A 24,462-nucleotide genomic window follows, 5' to 3' on the forward strand; every position below is an offset into this window, starting at 1 on the left:
TTCCTGGCTGTTTTCTGTTGACGATGACCTGCCCAGATAGTTACCTTGAGCGTACAGCGATGTATTTCATTTCATCTTTGTATAGTTACAATGATCTATCCAAAGATACCCTATGAGGATTCTCTCGACGACAAGAGCTTACTTGAAGCGCATACTGAGCTTTACTCCCATTCTCAAACTCGGTCCGTTGTATGAATTCTTCGTGAGAGAACAAGCGAACAGTCGCCCCCGAAAGCCTTCAGAGGTGCCTTCAGAAGTGCCTACCTACACAACGGACTAAATTCAGGAGAGAGGAAAAAAAGAAAGTAAACTTCATTCATAGGTTGTATTCATCGATGCTCGTCGGGCCATGCATCTACTCAAATAAGAATGGGCCAAAAAACCCCCCGCCATGCACAGGAAGGACATGAAGTTCATGGACGCCGAACGTTCTATAAAATCAGGCTGATCCCAAGATTTCGGGGCCATCGTCCAGCGACAGCACCCACTCCCGCCACTCCTGCCAATCCTCATAACTAGCACTGGCTTTGTGACCCTGGTATCGAACAGTGCGAAAATCAGAGACCTGTTGCCAGGGCTTGGTACCGCCGGAACTGGTTCCGGTGCGAAGCAAACGGCGAGCCACACCACCGGAACCTCCGTCCCATCCTGCTTTGCGCATGAGACTCTCGATCGCCTCTTCTTTGGTCCATCCCTGTTCTACGGCGACGTCGGGGAGATATGTAGCCCCGTATCGTCGCCCGCGGTGAACGAAAGAGATGCGAATGCCGTGGGTTCCTAGGGTCCAGTCTAGAGCGTTGGTGCAGGGTTCGAACGAGCCCAACAGGGTGAGGGAGCATGAGAGTGACGGTAAAAGAGATCGCGGAATGGGAGAGAAGCGAGAATCGTCAAAGGCACTGAAACGGCACATTTGCGGAGCCACGACGTCAGTCAGGTCTCTACGTTTGAAGAGATGGAGAACGGAAGGAGTATCAATAGGAATGAGCACGAGCGACTGGAAGTTTGAAAGCATAAAAGGGGAGATCAGTATCACGTACGAAGTCAGGGCATAAGACTTGAGGCCGGCCTCGAGATCCTGTGCTTCGAATGTACCTATACAGCCTCGGAGAGACTTGTGGCCCCGTGACATGGCGTTCCAAGTGACGAATAGAGGATATCGCTGCCCGGTAGAGGTTGCTCTTGCGCTCACTCGTTCAGAACGAGCGCTGGGTGTTGTTGCGGCCGTGCTACTAGACGCCCCGGATCGCGAGGACATGTTGGACGCGCGAGACGGGGTCGTGGCAAGGCTAGATGAATCGGAAGAAGTTTCACTTTGTAAACGACTGATCACGGATGGTCTCAAGCTCCGAGAGCTATCCGACGGTGTGGCCCTGGGTGCAGATTTGCCCTCCGCATTGGTGGCAGCTTTATTTATAGATGCCTCTTCCGCATCCTCCTCATTATCCTCCTCCTCTTCTTCATCGTCATCTTCGTCGTCGTCAAGCTGAGCTCCCACATGGGCAAGTTTCTTGGAGTGTTCGTGTTTTTCCCACAAGGACTCTATGATGCTCAGAGCAGGAGGTGCTCGGTCTTCATATGACGCTAATAGTGTTTCAAAACAGTAGTAGCACTGCGAAATGTTTGCCATGGTCTTGTCAAGTGCACGAATGGCTATCTCAGGCGCTGCGGACGCTGAATATTCGGGATGAAATCACGGACAGCCGATCGTCTCGCTGCCACACCCTTTGGCTTTTGCGGTCACTGTGAGGATGCTCTTCCAACTCCTCACTGTATCCTCCCCAATTAAGATAGGTCGGGGAAGGTCTTATCAGGATCGTGGGGGAAGGTGTGGGGCTGCGGTGTAACTGCTTGGAAAAGCACAGACTAGACGATGGGGCAGCGGACTTGGGACTGCAACAGCGTTCGAATCGGACCGGGGCCGTGACAACAGAAGTAGAAAGCACGATTATGGAAGGATCGCCATGGAAAAGGGTCTGGGTAGAAGGATGGATGAGGAGGAAGACAAAAGACATCAGTTGATCTGCGGGGAAGTGCCTGATCGCACGTGATGACCAAGGAAATCCATGCCTTCCGAGTACTTACTTCACTTGACGCTGTCGTATACAACTGTACCATTTTATTGTCCATGTCCAACAGATGGAAATCTGGGTCATTGGTTTCCTGATTCGAAATCACCGTGCCCAATGGTCGGCCAACCTGCTTTCAACTACATAGAGTATAATGGGGTAAGGCTTAAAGTGGAGAACTCAATCATCATTTTGACGCCCTAAAGTGGATTAAAATGTTGTCGACATGGACGAATTCCTGATGTTGTTCGACTCCAATACCGAATGTTTCAGTTTGACCAACAAAATGGACAGAGATGCAACTACATCTATGAAGGAGTGATTAAGAAAGTGTATTCAATGTGCAGGTCAAGTGCTACGCGACATGCGTAACACCAAAATCACGTTACTTTTCTGATCGCTCCTGAAATTCAAAAGTTTCGCGCTGTTGAAGAGACGCCCAGGGAAAGCCAGATTATGGCCTCCGTCGCTTTTTATAACAAGAAAGAAGATATCCAAAAGGTGTGCAAAAAACAGAGAATAAAGGTGAACCCCAAAATGTCCTTAGGTTGAAAAAGCAGACCGGTATATCAAACCCCAATAAACGCACCACGTGGTATTTATCAAATCTGCCGACGCTTCGTTGATGATGTTGAACTCGCGAGATCCCCAAGTTGAGGAGGGATCTCTCTTCGTGACTTTCGTATGCAAGAAACAAAAAGGATTTGAAGAAAAAGACAAGATGAACAATAAAGATTGTTCGCTAAACCACTTATGCATCTGGCTTAGATAGGGAGAGGGTAGGTGCTAGCCCAGCCAGCAATTTCCTTGCGGAGCTCCAAGATCTCGGGGACGCTCTCGGAGGCAACCTTGGCCTTGAAGTCCTTCAGCTTGTTAGCCTCCTTGGGAAGCTCGCTTTGGATCTTGGTGCACAGGTTGATGGCCTGGTCGATGTAACCAGCAATGCGCTTGAAGTCATCCTCTCCCATTCCACGAGAAGTCATGGCCGGGGCACCAATGCGGATACCGCAAGGAGTAAGGGCGGACTTGTCACCGGGAATGGAGTTCTTGTTGCAAGCAATGTTGATCTGCTCAAGAACAGCCTCAACACGGGCACCGTCGAGGCTCTTAGGGCGCAAGTCGACAAGCACCATGTGGCTGTCAGTACCATCAGACACGAGCTTGTGACCGAGAGCCTTGAACTCGTTCTCGAGGGCCTTCGCGTTCTTAATGACCAGTTCCTGGTACTGCTTGAATTCGGGAGTAGCAGCCTGCTTCAGAGCAACGGCCAGAGCGGTGATGGTGTGGTTGTGGGGGCCACCCTGGTGACCGGGGAAGACGGAGAAGTTGATAGGACCCTCAAGATCGTACATGATCTCCTTGCCAGACTTATCGGTGCTGCGGACACCCTTGCGGAAGAAGATCATGGCACCACGAGGACCACGGAGCGACTTGTGGGTGGTGGTAGTGACGACGTCGGCATACTCGAAGGGGGAGGGAATAACACCGGCGGCGATCAGACCGGAGATGTGAGCCATGTCAACGACGAGGTAGGCACCAACCTTGTCCGCGATCTGACGCATGCGCTTGTAGTCGATCAGACGGCAATAGGCGGATGTACCGGCGACAAGGATCTTGGGACGGTACATCTCAGCGTTGGTCTCGAGCTGGTCATAGTCGATGATACCAGTCTCCAAGTTCACGCGGTAGGGGAAGGTCTCGAAGTAGGTGGAGACAGCAGAGATCCTGAATAGAGTGACACCTTTGTTAGACTTGTTCGGAGAATCAATTGACTTTGGATTTTGATGCCATTGGGGATGGATGACTCACTTTCGGGCAGGGGTCTGGTAACCGTGAGACAAGTGACCACCGTGGGGAAGGTCAAGACCCATCAGGCGGTCATGGGGGCGCATGAGAGCCTGGTAAACCTGCAAGTTGGCAGGGCTACCGCTGAGGCACTGAACATTGACACCCCACTTAGAGGAATCCAAGTTGAAGGCCTTGAGGGCACGCTGCTGGCAGGTGGTCTCAATGGCGTCAATGTGCTGGTTACCACCGTAGTAACGGGCACCGGGGTAACCCTCGGAGTACTTGTTGCACATGGGCGAGCCAAGGGCATCGAAAACGGCACGAGAAGTGAAGTTCTCCGAGGCAATCAGAACGACGGACTCGCGCTGACGCTGAATCTCCTTGGCCTAGAAGAGAACAAAAGCATGTCGTGTTAGTGGCGACTCGTCACAGACACTGCCATTGAAAGCACCGTAGAGCTTCTTTGGATGGAACGACTGAAGCTGGAAGGGGTAAAAGCTTTTCCTTACCATGATCTCAGCGACCTCGGGGTCAGACTCCTTGAGGGAGTTGTGCATTTGCTATGAGTCGAACAATGAGTCAACAGGGTGGCCTGGTACGAAAGATGGATGACTCGAATACTCACGTCCTTGTGGGACTCGGGCAAAGCGTAGGAAGACATGGTGTGGATGGATGTGATAACTTTTGTGGAGAGAAAAAGAAAAGGTCCAGGAAATCTCGAGGGAGATGAGAAGGCTATATAGGGATTGTCCGGGATGGCGAATTGCGAAGAAAAATGTAAAATGCTAAAAGGTGGGGGACCTTGACAGGAGGGGCGGAGAGAGTTGGTGCCTCAGGCTATGAGGCCAGGAGATGGCCACCGAAGAAGTCCGCCATCGGAGTCAGTCGCCGCCGGAGCGGTCGCTTCTCGGGTCCATCCAGGCGGTCAAGGGGATATTCGCCTCTAATTCGATTTGGTAACGGCGGGCGTCCGTGTTTGACGATATCGATCTATGGAACCGCTGTGGACTGGACCTGAGACTTTTTTCCACGGATTTCGAGGAGGCTTCGGCAAAAGAATGGATGCAGTAGTCTCAGATCGTGGTACACTGTCCAGTGTCCAGTGTCCACTGTGTCCACAATCCAGTAGTACAAGGGTCGCAGTGCAACACAAATAAGAGATCGCTAAATCGAGGCAATATGCTATTTCCTCCTGAACAACTTATCGATGAAAGTGGCAATTGCAAATATTAGAGCCCAATTTGTCCCCTGCGTCCCAACCCCCGCATAAACTGAGTGGATTCTGGCCAAATTGGTAAACTAGAACAATCAATGACAGTAATGGGTATTTCCTGCGGTCTGAACGCCATGTGAAAGGGTATCGCGCATTTTTAAAAGCAAATAAATGATCATGTGAGCCTTATTGGCACCGCCACATGTGCCTTGATCGTGATGGAGGTCATCGAGACAGGCAATGCGTTGTCAAGGACTCAATTGTAGCTCCCCTCCAGCCATCTAATCGTGTGTAATCTCCATTTGTTCCTGGGGAGCTTCGCGAGCGCGATTGCCAAAGTCCGAGATTACGGCATGTAAACGAGCGATGCGGTCTTCGAGCTCTGTGATCTCGGCTTGCTGCTCTTCCACCGACCTGTCTACGTCGGGAAGCGCTTCCACAACCGCGCGCGCTTTCTGTATGCGAACTTTGACGGAGCTCGTAGCGGTAGGAAGATCTTTGACATTGAGAGCGGGCGGACCGTTGGAGCCCTGCGCAGACAAGTCGGGTATGAGGTGAGCAGCGGAGGGATCGGTGCTGTGGCCATTGGATATGTTCGGCGCCGTGGGATGTGTTTGTGATTGAGAGTCGCCCGAGGGACCTGAAAGCCCTGCGTGGTCTTCGTGGACGCCGCTTGAGCCGCTCTGCGGATTCTGTGGTGTAAGGAGACGAAGTAGAATACCGTGGAGAGGCGGAACAATTTCAAACGTCTGTGGTGCTGGGAAAGGCACCACCGACGCAGGTGTCTCCGGCGCGTCCTTGGAGGGACTGTCCGGAATGACCGACAGCTTCGGCAGCGGAGTGCCTATGGTGGGGGATCGAGAAGTCATCACCAAGCTATGTCTCGGAGACTGGTGATCTGCGACACGGAGCGAAAATGAATACACAATAGCGAATGAGACTCGAGCGGTCGGTAACGCACTGGCGCTTTAGTGCAAGAGAGTCGGGGGATGTGAGTTTGTGACGTCGGGTGAACGGGCCCAACTCGTCACCGGGAGCAGCCCCTCCTTCACCGGCGCTCGTATTTTTCCAAATGCTCTGATTATTCCCCCGCCCCACCACTGTTCTTTACTTCACATCAGGTTCAGCGGACTTAAAAGTAAGTCGCAGCGCATTGGAAGCTCGCCCACTCTTGTCAATTGTCTTCTAGTTGATTGTGAAGCTCACGGCTGGTCTACAAATTACAGATCCCACTAATACACCATGGCGTCCGTCCAACACAAGGTCGCTCTGAGTACGATCAACCCCCTCAGAACCCCGTTGGGAAGTGACGATCCACGGCTAACAGAACACTCAAGTTGTCATCGATGGCTGGGGTATCGCTGGCCCCAACTCGCCCCCAGAGGGTGATGCCATTGCGGCCGCGGAAACCCCCTACATGTCGGGTTTCGCCGAGCCCAACTCCAAGACTGCTCAGGGTTATACCGAGCTCGATGCCTCCTCGTTCGCCGTCGGTCTGCCCGAGGGTCTCATGGGCAACAGTGAGGTTGGTCACCTAAACATCGGTGCCGGTCGTGTGGTCTGGCAGGACAGTGTCCGTATCGATCAGACTCTCAAGAACGGCGAGATGAACAAGGTCGAGAACATCGTGAAGGCCTTCACCCGCGCCAAGGAGGGCAATGGACGTCTGCACCTCTGTGGTCTGGTTTCCGACGGTGGTGTTCACTCCAACATTACCCACCTGTTCGGTCTCCTTGAGGTCGCCAAGGAGATGCAGATCCCCAAGGTCTTCATCCACTTCTTCGGTGATGGTCGTGACACCGACCCCAAGAGCGCTGCCATCTACATGGAGCAGCTGCTGAACAAGACCAAGGAGCTCGGTGTCGGCGAGATCGCCACCGTTGTTGGCCGCTACTTCATCATGGATCGCGACAAGCGCTGGGAGCGTGTCGAGATTGGTATGAAGGGCATGGTCACCGGCGAGGGCGAGGACAGCTCCGACCCTATCAAGACCATCAAGGAGCGCTACGAGAAGGGAGAGACCGACGAGTTCTTCAAGCCCATCATCGTCGGTGGACAAGAGCGCCGTGTGCAGGGTGAGTTTCTTCTCCATCTTTGTCTTCTTTTTCTTCCTCTTCTTCGTCAAAGTGCGACTGTTGGGTATTGAATGTGTGCTAACGGGCAAGCCAGATGACGATACTCTCTTCTTCTTCAACTATCGCTCCGACCGTGTTCGTGAGATCACTCAGCTTCTGGGAGACTACGACCGCTCCCCGCGCCCCGACTTCCCCTACCCCAAGAACATCTCTCTGACCACCATGACTCGGTACAAGACTGATTACACTTTCCCCGTGGCTTTCCCTCCTCAGCACATGGGTAACGTGCTCGCTGAGTGGCTCGGCAAGAAGAACGTCCAGCAGTGCCACGTTGCTGAGACTGAGAAGTATGCTCACGTCACTTTCTTCTTCAACGGTGGTGTCGAGAAGCAGTTCCCTGGCGAGATTCGCGACATGATCCCCTCGCCCAAGGTTGCTACCTACGACCTGGATCCCAAGATGAGTGCCGCTGCCGTGGGCGCCAAGATGGCTGAGCGCATTGGTGAGAACAAGTTCGACTTTGTCATGAACAACTTTGCTCCCCCCGACATGGTTGGCCACACCGGTGTCTACAAGGCTGCCATCGAGGGTGTCGCGGCCACCGACAAGGCCATTGGTGAGATCTACGAGGCTTGCAAGAAGAACAACTACATTCTGATGATCACCTCTGATCACGGGTAAGTTTCTCCCATTGGTCACCTGTAGCAGACAGGGAAGCATGGCGTTGTGCTAATGAAACTCGACAGTAACGCCGAAGAGATGCTCAACGACAAGGGTACCCCCAAGACCTCCCACACTACCAACTTCGTTCCTTTCGTGATGGCCAACGCCCCCGAGGGTTGGAGCCTGTCCAAGGACCGTGGTGTGCTCGGTGACGTTGCGCCTACTGTCCTTGCCGCCATGGGCATCGAACAGCCCGAGGAGATGACTGGAAGGAGCCTGCTGGTGAAGGCCTGAGCAGCAATATCTGGAAGTATGTGATCTTGATGTACATGATAAACGAATAGAAAATCAAGGGTTTCAGATGCAGCGGATTTTGATGTTATAGATATGGGTGCATTTTGTGACCCCGTCATTAGTTATGACCTGTGTAGGTTCTTTCCTACTTATTGTCCGGGGGTGAAACATGAGCCCGCTTTGCTTCTCATCTAAGGTATTGCCTTTCAATTGATTCAAGTTTCCGTGTCGTCTGAGACGTAAGAGATTGGCCACTCCAAATGCAACAAAGCCTGGCCTAGGCTCCGAGGCCTAAGGGGCAATCCATAGGGGTTCAGATTGCGAGATTCGTTATTGAAGGACCAGGCTTGAACGGCGGATTACACCCTTGTCTAAGATTGGTCCTAAAGGACCAAACCGCGACGGTGTGTAAATTGTTTCCTCTGTGTCACTAGTTTATGCGGAGGCTTGAGCAGCTTGCTGCTGTACTTGGCTTTGGACTTGCATGATCTGTGTGGCATCAATGATTAGTGTCTCAATTCAGATTAGAAATATTAAGGGACCTAGCTGTACCTCTGCGCGTTTTTTGTCGGCCGTATCTTGTTTCTCCTCAATCTCCTTCTCGATGCGCTTGCTGTAACCAAAGAAAAAATCAGCGCGGAATACTTTAGCGGCCAGGACGACATCGAACGAACATCTCTTTCTCAATGAACTCCAAACGACTGTTGACAGCCATGACAGCTTCTGTCTTCTCTTGTTTCAACAGGACAGGCCCAACGAGCTTGTATATATTCGAGTCATCGTCGAGCTGCGCAAATTCACTTTGCACGCCTTGGTTCTCCTGTTGTTGTGACTCTAGCTTTTGACGGGCATCGACCAGACCCTCGAGATCTGCAACGAAGAGATCAGCAATGTGCTCGCAACGAACATGAAACGGTACATTTTGCAATGGCTCTCACCAGTCTGTAGTTGCTGGAACTCGTCTGAGAGCGCCTGAAGCTTGTTCTGGGCGTCCATGGCGTCGGTTGGCGGGGAAGTGGGAGAAGGGAAAACCGACTATCTGCTGCCCGCTCCGTCGACACCCCAAATGGCTCTTCACTCTCTCGTCACCCTGCTCGATCTCTCACCAACCCACTTCCAGCCTTACCAACCCTTACAGCAGCTCCGGTCGGCTCGATCGCCTCAATTTACTGTCGCTTCTGGCTTAGCTAGATCCCGCCTGTCGTTCGCCGAGGCCGCTACGCTTTTCCAAGTCCAGAGAACCCACCGACGTTCTCCCCTCCTTCTCCCCGCTTCACCCACTCCGCATCCGCCGTCACCACGTCAGTTTAAGACGTGACGCACAAACCTACGATCTCCGCAGGCCAAGATGAGTAACACGGATTTTCTGGGCAGGGCTATCGATACGGTCAAGAAGGCCATCGAGAATGACAACGAGGGCGAATACGAGAAGGCCTATCAGCTCTACTACTCCGCATTGGAGTTGTTTATGCTGGCGCTGAAATGGGAAAAGAACCCCAAGTCCAAGGAGATGATCCGCGCTAAGACTGGAGAGTATATGGATCGCGCTGAGAAGCTCAAGAATCATCTGGCTTCCGCAGATAAGAAGAAGCCGAGCGCTGTTGGCGCGAATGGCAAAGTTGCGCCGGGAAGCGGGAAGGGAGGGTATGGTCTGCCCCAGCTATTGCCTTTTGTTTGCAATTTACGGTCGTTTCTGGAATCGGCTATGGCCATGTCTATCGGCGGCGAGTAACTGTATAGGGGCGACGTGAGGCTGACTGTTGCTTGCTACTAGGGGCCAGGAGGACGATAACGGCGAGGACGCGGAAGCCAAGAAACTACGATCGGCTTTGCAGGGAGCTATTCTTTCGGATAAGCCGAATGTGAAGTGGGAAGATGTCGCTGGTCTCGAAAGCGCGAAGGAAGCCTTGAAGGAGGCTGTGATTCTTCCCATCAAATTCCCCCATCTGTTCACAGGCAAGCGGCAACCTTGGAAAGGAATCTTGCTCTACGGACCCCCGGTACAGGAAAGTCTTACCTCGCAAAAGCCGTTGCAACCGAGGCAAACAGCACATTCTTCAGCGTCAGCAGCAGTGACCTAGTCTCGAAGTGGATGGGCGAAAGTGAAAGGTAAATAAACGGCCATCCTTGATTGTCGGCGCGCTATGACGCACGAGGCTGACGGATCTGGTAGGTTGGTCAAGCAACTCTTCAATATGGCTCGTGAGAACAAACCGGCCATCATCTTCATTGACGAAGTCGATGCGCTATGCGGACCTCGTGGAGAGGGTGAATCCGAGGCGTCTCGACGTATTAAAACCGAACTTCTTGTTCAAATGGACGGTGTCGGAAATGACTCTCGTGGAGTACTAATTCTCGGCGCTACGAATATTCCATGGCAGCTCGACGCTGCTATTCGGCGACGATTTCAGCGTCGTGTCCACATCAGTCTTCCAGACTTCAATGCACGGACAAAGATGTTCATGCTGGCTGTGGGCTCGACCCCTTGCCACATGACTCCAGCCGACTACAAAATGCTAGCGGAAATGAGCGAAGGCTATTCCGGTAGTGATATCAGTATCGCCGTGCAAGATGCTCTCATGCAGCCAATTCGTAAGATCCAAACGGCGACGCATTACAAGAAGGTTTGTGGATTCGAATCCATAGATTTTGAAGGAGGGCCTTTTGATGGCTGACATGGCGTGATTGCTTTCCTATTTTTAGGTGACTGTTGATGGAGTTGAGAAGCTGACTCCTTGCTCACCGGGTGATGCTGGTGCTATGGAGATGACTTGGCTCAGTGTTGAAGCAGAGCAGCTGCTCGAGCCTCCACTTGTCGTGAAAGACTTCATCAAGGCAATCAAGAACTCCCGACCAACTGTTAGCCACGAAGATTTGACACGGAACTCAGAGTGGACCGAGGAATTTGGAAGCGAGGGAGCTTGAACAATGGGTTTCATCATGCCGGAATTGTTGCTTCTGTCGCCGTCAAATCACCCTCGAAAGGTCATTCATTCATCCTGGGTTCGTTCAAGGTCTCAGGGCGACTTCAACCGAGCCAGCGCAACTGCCCTAATCGGAACAATAGCAATCGAGGATGGAATTCGATATTGACCGAACTGCATACTGGTGCTCTTTTGCATTTGTGCGCCGCCTCAACTTGGGTGATATTGTTAAATGCCCATTGGCTAGTTCTTTTGCACAGCCCAAGTATTCAGGGCTGGGTTTTCTTCTGTCTTCTGCTTTTTCTTTCTCCTTTCTTGTGATACTTTGTTAATAGTCGAGCCAGGCGTTGATTGGGCACACAAGAATTCTCTATTCCACCTTTGCTCATACATGGTCTTGCTTGGCCATTTAGCAGTGATATTTGCATGTCTTGAAAATAGTTCCTCGCTTGTTCTGATCTACCAGCTCTGCACGGTACATGTAGTTCGCACCTGCGTTGATTAACCCGCTGAGTATCTTTTCGAGATCGGATCCAAGCGGACGTGAAGTACTTGTTATGCGTGCTTCTATTATCATCGACTATGCCTCGACGTCGAAAGACCACTCATACTCTGCGCTACAACAGTCTTCTTACACTACGACGGCGCCCAAGGTGGCCTGAGCCTCATTGTCGCACTGGAGTTCATTGTGATGGACAAGCCTGGAGGCCAAGTTTGAAATTCGCCTACTTTTACAAGAGACTGAGTAATCATTGGGCAATGGGTGGATCTTATTGACCATACATCACCTAAATACAAACGTACCCCCAAAAAAAGGCACGTCAAATTGGCCGCATCACTCCAAAACACCGCATTGATCAAAATTGGACGTGTAGGGGAATCTCTCGTGGCAGCAAGTCAGAACGAGACGCTCAAAAATCAAATCAGACATCCGTCAAAGGCACAAATCAACTTGAGAAAAGCACGATGGGGAAAAAGGGCCGCCCTCGTTGTTAGAGGTGAAGAGTTTACGACCCGTACAGGCTCTTGCTGGATGTTTCACGACGCTTGAGTAATTCGCTCTTGGCTCGTTTTAAGCCTTCGCCAATCTTCTTGGTCTGGCCCCAGGCTTGACTCATCCGCTTCATACGGACGGTTGCCAGGACGAGTGAAACGGCAGTCTTGAGCTTGAGGCGAGGTGTTCTAGCAGTGTTTCGGTCACGGGCTTGGACGCCCATTTCAGAGATCATGCGAAGGTCGGCCTCATTGCTGAATAGAGTGGAAACCCAAGGTTAGTACTCAGTTCCCGAAATTGAAATGGACAGGAAAGGAAAAGAAAGGAAGACTAACCAAGCGATGCGGACCCGTTCACCCAGCTCCATCAGACCCTTGCTCCAGGCCAAATCACGACGGAATTTCTCTTCTCGTCGCAGGCGAGCACGAAGCCACATAATTTCCTTGCCGAGACCTCGCATTTCTTTCTCGTGCTGGCCCTTGCTGGAACCTTTGAGATTGGCCATTCTCTTCAGGGCCTCGTCGTAACGTCGTTGAAGAGCGTCGAGTTCCTTCCCAGCCATCTCGGCCTTGCGGGCACACAAAGTGCGCTCTTCTCGGATACGCTGTATTTGACTCTTGAGCTCGTTCAAACGCGAGTCTCGCTCAGAAAGTTTCAGAGCCAACGCCTCTGCCTCGATTGTCGACGACTTGAGAAGTTCATGGAGATCTCGTTGGTCTTCCTCTCTCATGGCAGCACGTTCCAGGTCACGATTTTTGGCCTTCGTCTCCTTCAATGAACGATGGGCCTCCGACAATTGCTTCCGAAGGTTTCGCAACTCATCGTAAAGTTTGTTGGATGGTGAGTCTCGTGGGGAATGTGGATCGTATTTGTTCATCAATGCCTCGTGAAGGTCCCGCTCGAGGTCTCCAACGCGTGACTTGAGAGACCGTGCAATGTTCTTCTGCTCCGTTTCCCGCTGGAGAAGAATCTTTTCGCGCTTGCGAGCCTCTTCAAGGCTCTGGCGCACGAACGACAATTCTCCGTGGGTGCCAGAAGTCTCATGGTCTACGTTGGGCCGCTCTTGCTGAAGCAACTTCTCGAGCTCCTGAACACGTCGTTCGAAACGCTGCACTTTTGCTTTTGCCGAGGCCAGTTCGCGGTCTCGATTGCCCGAGCCCGCTAGAAGCCTGTCCTGTAAACGATCAATTTCTGCAGAAAGACGACCCTCCTCGGCGGTGGCTCGCTCAATTTCTGTGCCTAGTTGCTTTTCCAGTATATCCTTCGCTTCCAACAAAGCGTTTCGATCATCCTGCAAACGCTTTGTTTCGCTTTCAAGGCGAGTCACAGTCCGTCGAAGTTCGAGTTTTTCTGAATCAAACCGCGCAGAGCTGTCTCCGTTTCCGGATTGAAGAAGTTGAGCTTGGGCAGCATCGCGCTCAGACTCAATCTCTCTGATAGAAGTTCGCATATCATGGAGCTCGACATGTGCGTTGGCAAGTTGATCACGAAGAGTTTGCCGATCAGCGATCGCCCTCTGTAGCTGTCCTTCAAGTTCAGATGTGCTCCTTTGTACGCGATCCTTTGCATACTCCTGCTCATCGGCGAGACTGGACTGCAAGACGACAATCTCATCCTCGAGCGCCTGCACTTTGTCTTTGAGTAATTGCTCCTCCCTTCGCGAGATACGCAGTTCCTCTCTCACGGAGAGCAGATCACTGCGCTGTTCGTCCAGAATTTGTCGTTTCTGAGAGAGCTCATCACTAAGATTTTGAATTTGGCGGTTAAGAACAGCTTCTTCCTGCTGATGACGCTGGTTCTCACTGTCGATGGCGCTCTGCAATCTGGACTCTTTCCCGGACAGTGAGTGCTCCGCTTGCTGAAGGTTCTCAATGGTTCGCTTGAAACCACTCGCTTGCTCCTCAGCACGCTCTTTTTGAGCCTCCAGAGCGCGTCTTCCACTCTCCCACCTGTCTTTCTCCAACGCAAAGTGACCTTCTTTGTCCTCGATCTCATGCTGAAGTGACTCAATTTCGTCCTGGAGTCGGTCCAGCTCGAGTTTATGTTGCCACTGCAGGCTCTGGCTATCTTGAGCTCTTGTCGTAGCTTCCTCAACAGCCGTTTGCAGCTCGCGGATCCGCGATTGTGCCCGTGTCAAATCATTCTGCAAGCCACCAGACTCGTCAGTTAGGGCCTGGTGACGATTGTGGAGGAGCTCCTTTTCCTCGGTCCGGCGCTGGAGAAGTTCGGTAGTCTCCTTGAGCTCCACTAATGCCTTCTGGAGCTTATCATAAAGCACATCCCGCTCATGTTTGACGGAATTCAAGTTGTCACCCAGCCTCTCCGCGTCACTCTGTATGTCATGCTGAGCGGATTGGTAACGTCTCTCGAGATGGGCGATTGTGTCTGTTTTGTTCTCAAGTTCTTTCTCAAGACGCTCGTTGATTTTCCGTAGTTGGTCGATTTCCTCTTCGAGCCTTCGAGCCTGGTCTTCGCGTTGTCGATTGACTCCTTTCGTAGTAAATGATTTGTCCATGATTTCTTCTCGAAGTTGTTGAAGCTCCTCTTCGGCGCGAGTTTTCGAGTCTAGAGCCTTTTTTATCGCATTGCTTGACTCTTGCCCCTCGGAGATGGCATCCTCAAGACGAGTTTGAAGCTCTCTAATCTGTTCTTTGGCACGGTCGAGCTCATACTGTACCTCTTCCCCGGCATTCGTCTCCTGGCCCTTTTCACGCAACTCTTGCAGTTCTTCGTCACGTTCTTCAATGGCGCGATCCTTTTCACGTCCAGCTGCTTCAAGGTCCTCAATTTCATCCTGCAATTTTTCGATCTCTTCTGAGCGGCTTTCTTTAGCAATTCGCACTTCCTCTTTGAGATCGCGAAGCTCATTGTCTCTCGATTCAATTTCCTCTCGCAGAAGTTCCATTTCGCGCTGCACTTCCTCGTCGGTCACTCTGCGTCGCGCCTTGTCCCTCATCTCCGTGAGTTGCTGATGGTAATCCTCCAAGTCACGTTCGGCTTTCTGCAAGCTTTGCTTGTATCGGCGGATATCGCGCTGCATTGTCAGACGAAGTACTTTGAGTTCAGTGTTTTCCTTGAGTGCCGCGCTATTGTATTCAGGCCCTGCCTTCTCGAGCTGCTCCTCCAGGTAGTGGATCTTCAATTTCAAATTCCAGTTGTCCTTATCAAGCCGGTCGATTATCTGTGGAAAAAATCAGCATTCATCTCCACGGAATTTCTCGGTGAAGAGCTCAAGACATACCCTCTCCTGCTCCTTCAGGGTCATGTTCTGCCCATCCCCCAAAACGCCCCTCCCGTCGCGTCCAAGAAGGGATGGCATCGGTGTAGATTGAGCGCTGCTGCTGGCAACACGCGGGAGAGGGGTAGGCTCGTCGACTGTCGCCTCTTCTTCGTAGATATCGGACATGTCGTTGGCGGGTAGTCTTGGGGTGTACGCAGCGCTGCGGCGGCTCGTCTCGCGCAAATGTGATGGTGTTCTCGGGTCGTCAACGCCTCGGTTCGAATTCGTATTCTTCAAGAAATTGTTCTTTGTCGCGCTTCGCATCAAGGGAGTGAACTCCCCACGAGCAGGTCCAGCAGATGGAAGTTGCCTTAACGCGCTTCTCGAGGACTTCGTCCCCCCATTTGCGCGCGGTGTGCCCGAGTTGGACACGTCTGACACGCGTTTCCGTCCATCTCCAAATCCTCTGATCACGTCGTGGTCCTTCGATGGTGTTGCGAACGAGTTCTCCAATGAATCGAGCGCGGAAAGATGTGTTCGGCCCGCGCTGCGAAACCCGTTGGTGAGATAAGTCGCGTTCCCGTCGATTTCGGTACGCGGCGTGTCGATATATGGGACCACCATTATGTCAAAACCATACGACGGATGATCATGGACAGTCAGCCATCCACCATCTCTCTCGAAATGCGTGAATTAGTATAAGAGATGCGAAGCGCTTGAGTTGAGCGTGTTGTGTCGAGCGCCCAACCAGAAGACCCGTCGGAGAATGTTGATGTCTAGCCGGAACGGGATTAGTGCACGAGCCAAATGTGGGTCGCGACTCGCCGCTTTTTTTTCCCTTTCGCATTTTGACGATGACTGCCATGAGGTCATGCTTAACGGAGCTGAAGCTTACTCTCACCCCACTGAATTAACTATGGCCACGGAAGAAGATATCGCATGGTTCAAGTCAACTTTTCGTCCGATTCCCAAGCCTGAGCTCCCGGACGATGCGATTGACTACTTCATCTATTATCTCCCCTCCCCCACCCCCGCCGAGGTAGACGAAGCGGCAGAGGCCCGAGCGCGACTCCAGGAAGTTCAGCGAAGCGCTGCTGAATTGATCAAAAAGTTGTTGAAGGATTATATTTGGCAGCGGGAAGCATTTCGCTTGGAACTAGTCAATGAGAACGGTAAGTGACTTTGACTACTTATAGCCTCATGCCCTGTGTCCTTTAGGCCATCTAGCGCAGCGCACCTTCTAATACATAGCCAGGCATCCCTTCTCTCCGTGGCCGGACGAATTATGGCGACTCCATCGAGGATGAATGGCTGATCGTTTACGTTCTTCGTGAATTGACATTTAAGCACACGGATATCTGGATTCGAGTTGTTGATAGTGATGGCGAATTCTTGCTTGTGGAGGCCGCGGGGACCTTGCCTGCATGGCTGGAGCCCGAGGTTGCGGATAACAGGGTGAGCAACATAACGCACATCCCATGCTGAAGCCTTGTCTGATTTTGTCCATTCATATCAACTCAGGTCTGGATTCACCAAGGTCACCTTCGCATCATCAAGCCCAAGCAAGACAAAGAACGCAAGATCACGGAAAAGATCGATTTGTCCGAGGCGCATAAGATTATCCGAAACGAACCAGATCGCTTCATCAGATCAACAATTATCGAAGAGGAAGCATTCTATCGTTTACGCAATTACCCTAAACAGATCAACGACAATCTTCATTCTGCGATCCTCACAGTTCCTCGCAAAGTTGCTTTCCTCTTACATCAGAAGCCAGCATACATCTCTCCAGCTGTGGAAGCCTTCTATATTCGAGACCCCATTGCTCTTAAGCCGTTGCGGACCAAAAATGCGTCCGACCTCATATTCGGCCCAGCAGACTTGGTTGATGTGAGCGTCAAATTCACGCGAGTGGGATTTGCCCAACTGAAAAGCCAAGAGTTCCCTGCGCCCAACACCTGGTCTTCCAAGTTGCCGCCAATGGACGACTCAAAGACGTATGCCCGTTCCGAGGCGGGCATGAAGCTTGCGTGTGGATTTGAAATGCTGCTTCATGACCCTCATCACCAAGACAAACCATCTGTGCGTGAGATGAAACTTCTTCTTGAGGATCTGGATACTGGTGATGAAAAGCTTCCAACCGACGAGGAAATCTCCCGGTTGTGGAGCAAGCAGGAAGATGATGAGAGTTGGATGGATATAAACTTTGACGACCTTGACAGAGAGCTCAAAGGAGGCAAAAAGTCTAGTGAGGAAAAAACAGGGGGAGACTTTGGGGACGCGAGTGCGCAAGAGAACTTGCAACGAATTGTGGCTCGCTTTGAAGCGTTCTTGAACGACAACTCAGCCGGGTTCGAGGGGGCTGATTTTATTGACGACTTCAGTTCGGACGAGGATGTGGACGATGATGACGAGGACGACATCAGTAGTGATGGAGAAGACAAGGATGCATCATTTGACGAAGAAGAGTTCTCACGCATGATGAAAGAAATGATGGGTATGCCATCAAAGTCTGGCCGTGCACCCGATGTCTCAGCCGCTTTGCGCAACCGAATCAAAGAGCTTGACGACTCATCGGACGAGGCAGACGACACTGAACAGATCGAGGAATTGTCAAGACAGATGGAGGCAGAGTTGAAGGGCACTGGAGTGCTTGATCTAAACAAACGACAGGAAAGCGTCATTGGGGATGCAACATCCTCTAGCGCTAAGAAATCGCCTTCTTCGGAGCTTGGCATAGGCGGAGATGGCGACAATGACGATGATGACGATGATGTCAACATCAATCTGGCCAAAAATCTTCTCGAAGCTCTTCAGGGCCAGGCTGGTGGTACTGGGCCAGCCGGTAGCATGCTGTCGATGCTGAACCTTCCCATACCAAAAGACGATCGCTCATAGAACTAGCCGAAGGCCATCGCTCAAGGGATTCCAATTATTACCGTGAGCCCTGCAAGCTCAATGTAGCAGACGACCTTGTGTGAAGACGCCTCCGCTCCCCATACTTCAAAGTCCCGCATCGAGCTGATCATATGACAGATCCGGCTGCTTGTTCAGAACGCAGATAGTCTCGGATCTGAATGTTCGGAACCCTGTTTCGACATCAGATCCAGTATCTGGCAACCGGCGATCGTCTAGCCGAGAAGCGTCCTGCTCCATGATGCGGACCGGGCGGGTTCTAGTGCGCTCGTACATAGGACTAAAGTCTAGACACAGCCTTTTCTTCGCCCGGTCAGTACGATGCCATCGTTGACTGGACGCATATGCTGCCGTGTGGTGTGCATATAGAGGGTAGAGGTTTGCATTAACAGACAAACCATCGGCCACTCCCGGATCATTAAACGCACTTCACCTCGGTTCTCGTGGACCTGACGGCATGTACTTCAAAATGAGTACCCTGTTAGTTTGATGCAGAAAATCTTACAACAATCATGGGGTATCGACCCAAGCACGGGTACAAACAGAGCTTGTCTATGATATTAGATTCCATGTGGGAAGACATACATACGGGTAGGTAGCTACTACAGTCTCTTCTTAGGTACCTACTACCTACATGTAGGTACCAGGTAGTGCTGTGGTCTGGTATTAAGGTAAGCTTGTCGGCATACCGTAGTCGGTTCCACTCCATAGTATCAGAGTTGTCGGCTCCCTTACTCATTAGATACGTGCTTCAAGATAAGGTAGTCGTGCCGTTCCTAGTGTTCTATATTTATTGTCCGGAACACTCTTATCACGGTGAGAAACACCTCAACAAATGTACAGTACGAATTACCGCACTGTCGATCTGATCTAACACGTGACCTAGTACCGGGCTTAAAAGCGTGGAGCAACCAAGATATCGCAATCCACGGGCTGAAGTACGCGTGCGTGCCATCGACTCGGAAACACCTTCCAATTTTGAGGATCTGCATATCCTCAATTTGGAGGGGGGGGGGGGCGTATTTACTAAGTAGTAATTAAGACTAACTTGTGGTACTGTATACAGTCATACACAGAGGCAGTCCGCTTTGTTCAGGAGTATGACTTGGGAAGGATTAAGAATGTTAACTTCTATTCCCTGCGCTAGTACTTAAGGTATTTTTGGTGAGGACCTTACTACCTTTCTGGCGCCTAGGTAGTTAATCTCGTCGGGCAGTACTTGGCAACCCCCCAGGTTAGCGGAGATCAAGACGTCGGGGATACTAAGAATCGATAAAGAACATGGGAACGTCCTCAAGGCAGCCATTTCGATCGCTACTCAGGTATGTGTTAAACAAGTGTGGTGAATACTGTAGAGCAGGTGTAGAATTGTTTGTAGATATACATGTACTATAACTATAATATAGATGGGTGCCATGGGCCCGACAAGGGAAAATTCACATGACTGGTCGTAGGCAGGTTCACGGACAATATATATTATTGTCTCGCCTTCGATGGGTTTTTACCTAATGGGGGCGAAGCCGCCCTCGAATCGAACCTGCAAAGTGCAAAACTGCAAACAATATCGCATACAGACGCAACACAGTAACAGTAAAGCCGCGGGTGATTCGCGATGACTCGACGAGTGGGTGGATCGTTATTTAGATGAAACAAACAGCGCGCTGTGGGCCGAGCAGACGGAGCTCCCACGTGGAGAACAGTTGCTTGGCGAAGTCGGCTAGAACGGAAGAAGTAGATGGAACGCCATTACTTACTGTTTGCCTACATCGAATCTGCTCGTGTGACCTCCGAACCCGACTCAAGGGTTCAGGTTGTTGTAGGGCTACAGACTCAGAAGGCCTCAACCAGCACATCTTCAGGTCACCCAGATCCTAGTAATTATGTGAAGTACATTCAGGTGGCTACCAGGAAGTAGTAGGTACTGAGTAGTAGTACTGTATCAGGTACCTATCTTATCATGAACTCCAATCAAGTAAATCAACAGCATGTGTACACTGTACGTATATACTACATAGCTAGAGATGGATCATGGGTATGCATTCACGCACTATGCAATACGATGCGGGTACACCACAGCTAATTGATCATTATTGATCCGACAACCTGAGAACCTGACCTCGGTTATTGAATCTGGAAGGAGGTTGTCGGGTTAGAGTATACTAACGATCGGAGATTACGTGGAATTCAATTCTAGCGTGGCATATTCATGACATATGAACAAGGGTTGATCACACCAGAAAATCCTATTCAAGTACAGAACCTCTTAGGCAGCGAAATGATTTCCACTTTTCTTAGACCGTTAAATGTCAAATTATGCTTTACGTCTTTCTGGTATTGCCACCAACAAAATACTCAATATGCCGACTGGTTTGGACTGCCGTTCACCTCTTACAAGCGAACCCGCAACCCTCCCGATCCACATTCCACGCCGTTTGACATGAACTCCCCGGATCTTTAGTTATTACCCAGTAAATACCAAAGAAGCTACAGGAAGGTTGCTTGCGTTCATCTCGCATCGCGTAAGCGATGTCTCAAGCACATGAAATGAGCGTTCACTTTCTAGTGTCTGGCCGTAAGATTCGTCGCGTTCGAATTGAAATCGGTGCCTTCCTGTTCAGAGGCAGTATTTGTCACATCTTTTACTCGCTTTCTATAATCAAATGAGCAACCTACGTTCTTTCACCATAGAGATAACATTGACATCCTTCCCATTGCTTCCTTCGACAGGACCTATATAGCACTTACTCTAATTGGGTACCACATCCCTCATTCCCTCGATTTGGCTTCCCCCACCCCCCGGATACGAACCGGGAGAAGGAGGTGGGTGTTTACACTTTGCAGCCTTCCTACCCGGGACGCAAAGCAATTAGAAATTAGGAGCCATATGGATATGGGATAGGCGAGGCTGGCTGCAGCCGTATCAATGCTATCATAAGCCACATTGGTTTTCAATGACATTGTCTAGATTTCACAATTAGATAGATTTCCGTTTCTCTGTGTATGGTAATGTCAAGTGTGGAACATCGTTGGACTTGGGGGCAGATTAAAGTTTTCCTCAGACGAGCCGAATGCGGACATTAGTTGGGGATGGCACAGCATGAGACAAATCCGTCTCTTCATTTGCCTGGCCGCTCGGAAGATGTTTGCTTGACTTTAACTCAAGACAGCTAGAGTAAGGGAAGTCATGACGCCGAGAAAGAACGACCGTGCGCAACGGGCTCGATGAATTTGTACCACGTATTCTTCCAAGTCGCTCAAGACACTATCCCGTGGATTTAGGAAATAAGGATAGAAAATTGCATGCGCGATCGAGCCATTTTCTACACTCTACACTCCACTGTGAGGTGTGTATTGACTTCAATCCAATTCGAGTCGAGGGATATACCCATGGCTCTAAGTGCAAATTGCCAGCTTGGAAATTGTGCTTCCTGCTTAGACATTCCCACGGCCCACCAATTCTTTGCGGATTGAAATTGAACGGAGACGGGTGGCCGACCCTACCTGGATCAGACGTCAGCCTCGGGATGCGACCGGTGTAATAAGGTCCTTGTCTTTTTTGACACGCCTTTGCCGGTAGAATGCAGTGTTCTCCTGTGGATACAAGCTTTAGATTTCATGACTGGAAGGCGTACGGAGGTCTTACTCACGGTTGTTTGGATGATTCTGCCGCCTCACCACCGAGGGACCCACAACCCATATTAGATAGCCTCTCTCTTCCTCCCATCTTCTTCACACCAATCAAGTTGCGTTTCACCTTTCTCTTTTCCTTCTCGTAGATCACCTACGAATAACGGTAGAATCGAACATCAATATGCTCGCAAGCCACAATCGATTGGATGACCACTCCTTGATCCGGGCGATTGGTGCAGGAAGCAGGGGTGTATTCCATGAACTGGCGTGGCCCCGAAAGAAAACAGAAAGTGCTCCTCTGAAGCAGGCTTCCAATCTCATTTTTGATCCCGTAGCTGTGATGCCGTCATTGTCTTCAAGGGGATGGATCATGGATAGGTATAGTCTGCGCCAATGCTACAGAAGAATTGTCGAGCTCACCACATGCCTATCGCTCTAGCATAGGTCAGCTGTCAGGGACACATAATGTGGCCGTCAAGTCCGAGTTATTTACGCAGTCCTTACCTCAATCGACCAGAGCCCATCATGAACAGAAGTCAAGAGAGCAAATCATCTAAGCGATGTGAAAGCCAGAGAGTGCATAGCCGTTTTCGGCACACATTGTCCACTGGTCCAGTGGTCTCTCTCTACCTCGCCTAGGGAGCTACCGGAATAGTGTTGGTTGACTGACTGCCGTTGCAGGACTTGATCCCGGCTATTTGTAATCCCTACACAGCGGACCGCCTGCAAGTTTAGGCAAAGAGGGCCGGCCGGGCAAGGTGGGTAATGCTATTCCCACGGGTACCTGGCTGCAGGATGGGGGGCTTCAAGATAAAAAGATGAATACATAATTATGTCCAGTACCTAACTGGCTACATACATCATTTGTGTTGTGGACGTTAAGATTGACTGAACATGGAAGGAGAAAGACATGCAGTGAAGAGCGAATTGTCTTGATTATCCCGAGCAGTATTGAGGTCTTGATTGCAACGCGAGAGGAAGAAACCAAGTGCAGATATCACACCAGGCAAATTCTGTAATGGTCGGACAGCCCCGACATGAAACAAAGGCGGGCTTAAGTCATTTGGAAGGAGAGAACAGGACAATCACAAAAGGGAAAAAAAACAACAAAAAGAAAAAAGAGAAAAGACTCGGCACCTACATGGAACAACTATAACTATCACCCGGGGAACTTAGTATGATGACAGCATCAATTTGTCCACCTTGCTACCTACGGGCACCGGTCATCAACCACGCAGTGCAGGTTTACTTCCCATTTTCCTCAGCTAGATATACAGCAGCGATGAGTCCAAAATGATCTTTTCATGCTTCATCTGCTTTTAATTCTTCACTTGATCGGTCACGGAGGTCAGTATCATCTCAACTTCAAGGCATGTGTATATCTATTATGCATGTGATCGTCATCTTATCCTACCGGACGGAATTCCGGACCGTCAGCAATGCATCCTTAGTACTCCGTACCTGGCCCTAAAGGCTCTCTGTCTCTTCCAACTTTGCCCGATCATTTACCGGCGTCGGAGCATGACTGGGCCCCGATCAGCTTACTTTACTGCCGGCATAATCCTATCCATCCATAGTTGAGGCTGCAGATTTAGCTCCTCTGGAGCCGGAAGTCATCTCCACTGCCATGCGGAGGCCGACCTGCGTTAGAAAGGATTCAGCCCCCTCTAGCTCTGCGCTGAATTTCTAGTATGCAGCCATTCATTGGGCCACCATGAAATAACTGTAATGTGTAAATTAATATGGAGATTGGGCCGCTGTCTGCTCCTTTCCAGTCACGCAGGCGTTCTGATTGGCGTGAATATTGAGACAGAAAGGCAGGAGACGTCCGGAGATTGCGGATCAGAGTCGGTAGGAGTTCACATATTACAGGCTAAGTCGAAGGGTGGCTTGCTTATGGGGAAGAATGTGATGACGAGAAATGACACCGTCGATAAAAAGCGAACAGTCGAGTGATACATCCACGGCCTCGATTCGAGGATCCTCAACGCACCCTCGTCGCGACAAGATGGAAGGGGGCATGAGGTTTGTGCCTTATCAGGAGGATGCAAGGAGGAATCCGCCCATCTAGAGAAAAAGAATGTGATTTGCTGACCAAATCCCGATCACGCGCCAGACTCGACAAGGCTGGAGGCAGTTCTTTTTGCAATTTGGGGCCCCTTTCGACGCGGCTGAATCAGATTCAGAACTACTTAGGGGGGGAAGGCTAGGTATAGTTCCTGCACGATGATGATTGAGCGACCGCTGGAATGACCAGCCTCGGCTTGTGCGTCACTGTGTACTTGTGTAGCCCTGTAGTGCGTGACTGCGGGCACAGTTTGTCCACAGGCCACAGAGTAACCGTGTATCACACAGTCTGGGTCTTCAAGGTCCGATTCGTGTTACAGTACCTGGTACCTACTCCAGTCCTCGTAAGATCACCCCCATTGGAATATGCTGGTTCTTGACAACTATGCATTTTGGACTAGGGTGAGCTGGATTTTAGTCAGTCCGGCCACATTTCGAACCGTTCATGAGAGCTATGGACTGATTGTTTAGTTCGACTGGGCATGTGGCTCTAGTCTGCTCTTGAGTAGACACTGGACAGCAACAAGAAATAAATCCCCTCGACAAAGGTACAATAGGTGCACGCGGTTCGTACTAGAGTCCCACATGAGGCGCTTGTAACCATGACCCGCT

The 24,462-nt window shown here is 50.8% G+C and overlaps 8 protein-coding genes across 8 annotated transcripts; 3 read left to right on the plus strand and 5 right to left on the minus strand.

Moving 5' to 3' along the window:
* Window positions 1-439: 439 nt before the first annotated feature.
* N7539_001771 (AMMECR1 domain-containing protein) lies at window positions 440-1,627 on the minus strand (the record flags this gene model as incomplete). The annotated part of the gene is made up of 1 exon (XM_056931374.1): window positions 440-1,627. The coding sequence occupies one exon, from the start codon at window positions 1,625-1,627 to the stop codon at window positions 440-442; it is 1,188 nt and encodes a 395-aa protein (XP_056793405.1).
* A 1,203-nt stretch (window positions 1,628-2,830) lies between these two features.
* On the minus strand, window positions 2,831-4,515 carry N7539_001772 (glycine hydroxymethyltransferase SHM2; the record flags this gene model as incomplete). Its single annotated transcript, XM_056931375.1, has 4 exons — window positions 2,831-3,791; window positions 3,876-4,240; window positions 4,364-4,414; window positions 4,480-4,515. The coding sequence occupies 4 exons, from the start codon at window positions 4,513-4,515 to the stop codon at window positions 2,831-2,833; spliced, it is 1,413 nt and encodes a 470-aa protein (XP_056793406.1).
* Window positions 4,516-5,348: 833 nt separating this feature from the next.
* Window positions 5,349-5,936, minus strand: N7539_001773 (mediator of RNA polymerase II transcription subunit 9; the record flags this gene model as incomplete). The annotated part of the gene is made up of 1 exon (XM_056931376.1): window positions 5,349-5,936. The coding sequence occupies one exon, from the start codon at window positions 5,934-5,936 to the stop codon at window positions 5,349-5,351; it is 588 nt and encodes a 195-aa protein (XP_056793407.1).
* Window positions 5,937-6,309: 373 nt separating this feature from the next.
* On the plus strand, window positions 6,310-8,099 carry N7539_001774 (phosphoglycerate mutase, 2,3-bisphosphoglycerate-independent; the record flags this gene model as incomplete). Its single annotated transcript, XM_056931377.1, has 4 exons — window positions 6,310-6,340; window positions 6,405-7,142; window positions 7,237-7,819; window positions 7,889-8,099. The coding sequence occupies 4 exons, from the start codon at window positions 6,310-6,312 to the stop codon at window positions 8,097-8,099; spliced, it is 1,563 nt and encodes a 520-aa protein (XP_056793408.1).
* Window positions 8,100-8,534: 435 nt separating this feature from the next.
* N7539_001775 (tubulin-binding prefolding complex subunit YKE2) lies at window positions 8,535-9,095 on the minus strand (the record flags this gene model as incomplete). The annotated part of the gene is made up of 4 exons (XM_056931378.1): window positions 8,535-8,588; window positions 8,652-8,712; window positions 8,774-8,969; window positions 9,038-9,095. 4 exons carry the CDS (start codon window positions 9,093-9,095, stop codon window positions 8,535-8,537), a joined length of 369 nt encoding a protein of 122 aa, XP_056793409.1.
* A 352-nt stretch (window positions 9,096-9,447) lies between these two features.
* N7539_001776 (AAA family ATPase VPS4) lies at window positions 9,448-11,024 on the plus strand (the record flags this gene model as incomplete). Its single annotated transcript, XM_056931379.1, has 4 exons — window positions 9,448-9,743; window positions 9,874-10,161; window positions 10,273-10,723; window positions 10,803-11,024. The coding sequence occupies 4 exons, from the start codon at window positions 9,448-9,450 to the stop codon at window positions 11,022-11,024; spliced, it is 1,257 nt and encodes a 418-aa protein (XP_056793410.1).
* A 1,006-nt stretch (window positions 11,025-12,030) lies between these two features.
* Window positions 12,031-15,861, minus strand: N7539_001777 (putative spindle-pole body protein (Pcp1); the record flags this gene model as incomplete). The annotated part of the gene is made up of 3 exons (XM_056931380.1): window positions 12,031-12,271; window positions 12,353-15,198; window positions 15,259-15,861. The coding sequence occupies 3 exons, from the start codon at window positions 15,859-15,861 to the stop codon at window positions 12,031-12,033; spliced, it is 3,690 nt and encodes a 1,229-aa protein (XP_056793411.1).
* Window positions 15,862-16,153: 292 nt separating this feature from the next.
* N7539_001778 (putative regulatory factor Sgt1) lies at window positions 16,154-18,135 on the plus strand (the record flags this gene model as incomplete). The annotated part of the gene is made up of 3 exons (XM_056931381.1): window positions 16,154-16,409; window positions 16,493-16,692; window positions 16,759-18,135. 3 exons carry the CDS (start codon window positions 16,154-16,156, stop codon window positions 18,133-18,135), a joined length of 1,833 nt encoding a protein of 610 aa, XP_056793412.1.
* Window positions 18,136-24,462: the final 6,327 nt, after the last annotated feature.

The sequence above is a fragment of the Penicillium diatomitis genome (assembly GCF_028827545.1).
Source record: "Penicillium diatomitis strain IBT 30728 chromosome Unknown utg000002l_segment0_segment0, whole genome shotgun sequence".
Lineage (NCBI taxonomy): Eukaryota > Fungi > Ascomycota > Eurotiomycetes > Eurotiales > Aspergillaceae > Penicillium > Penicillium diatomitis.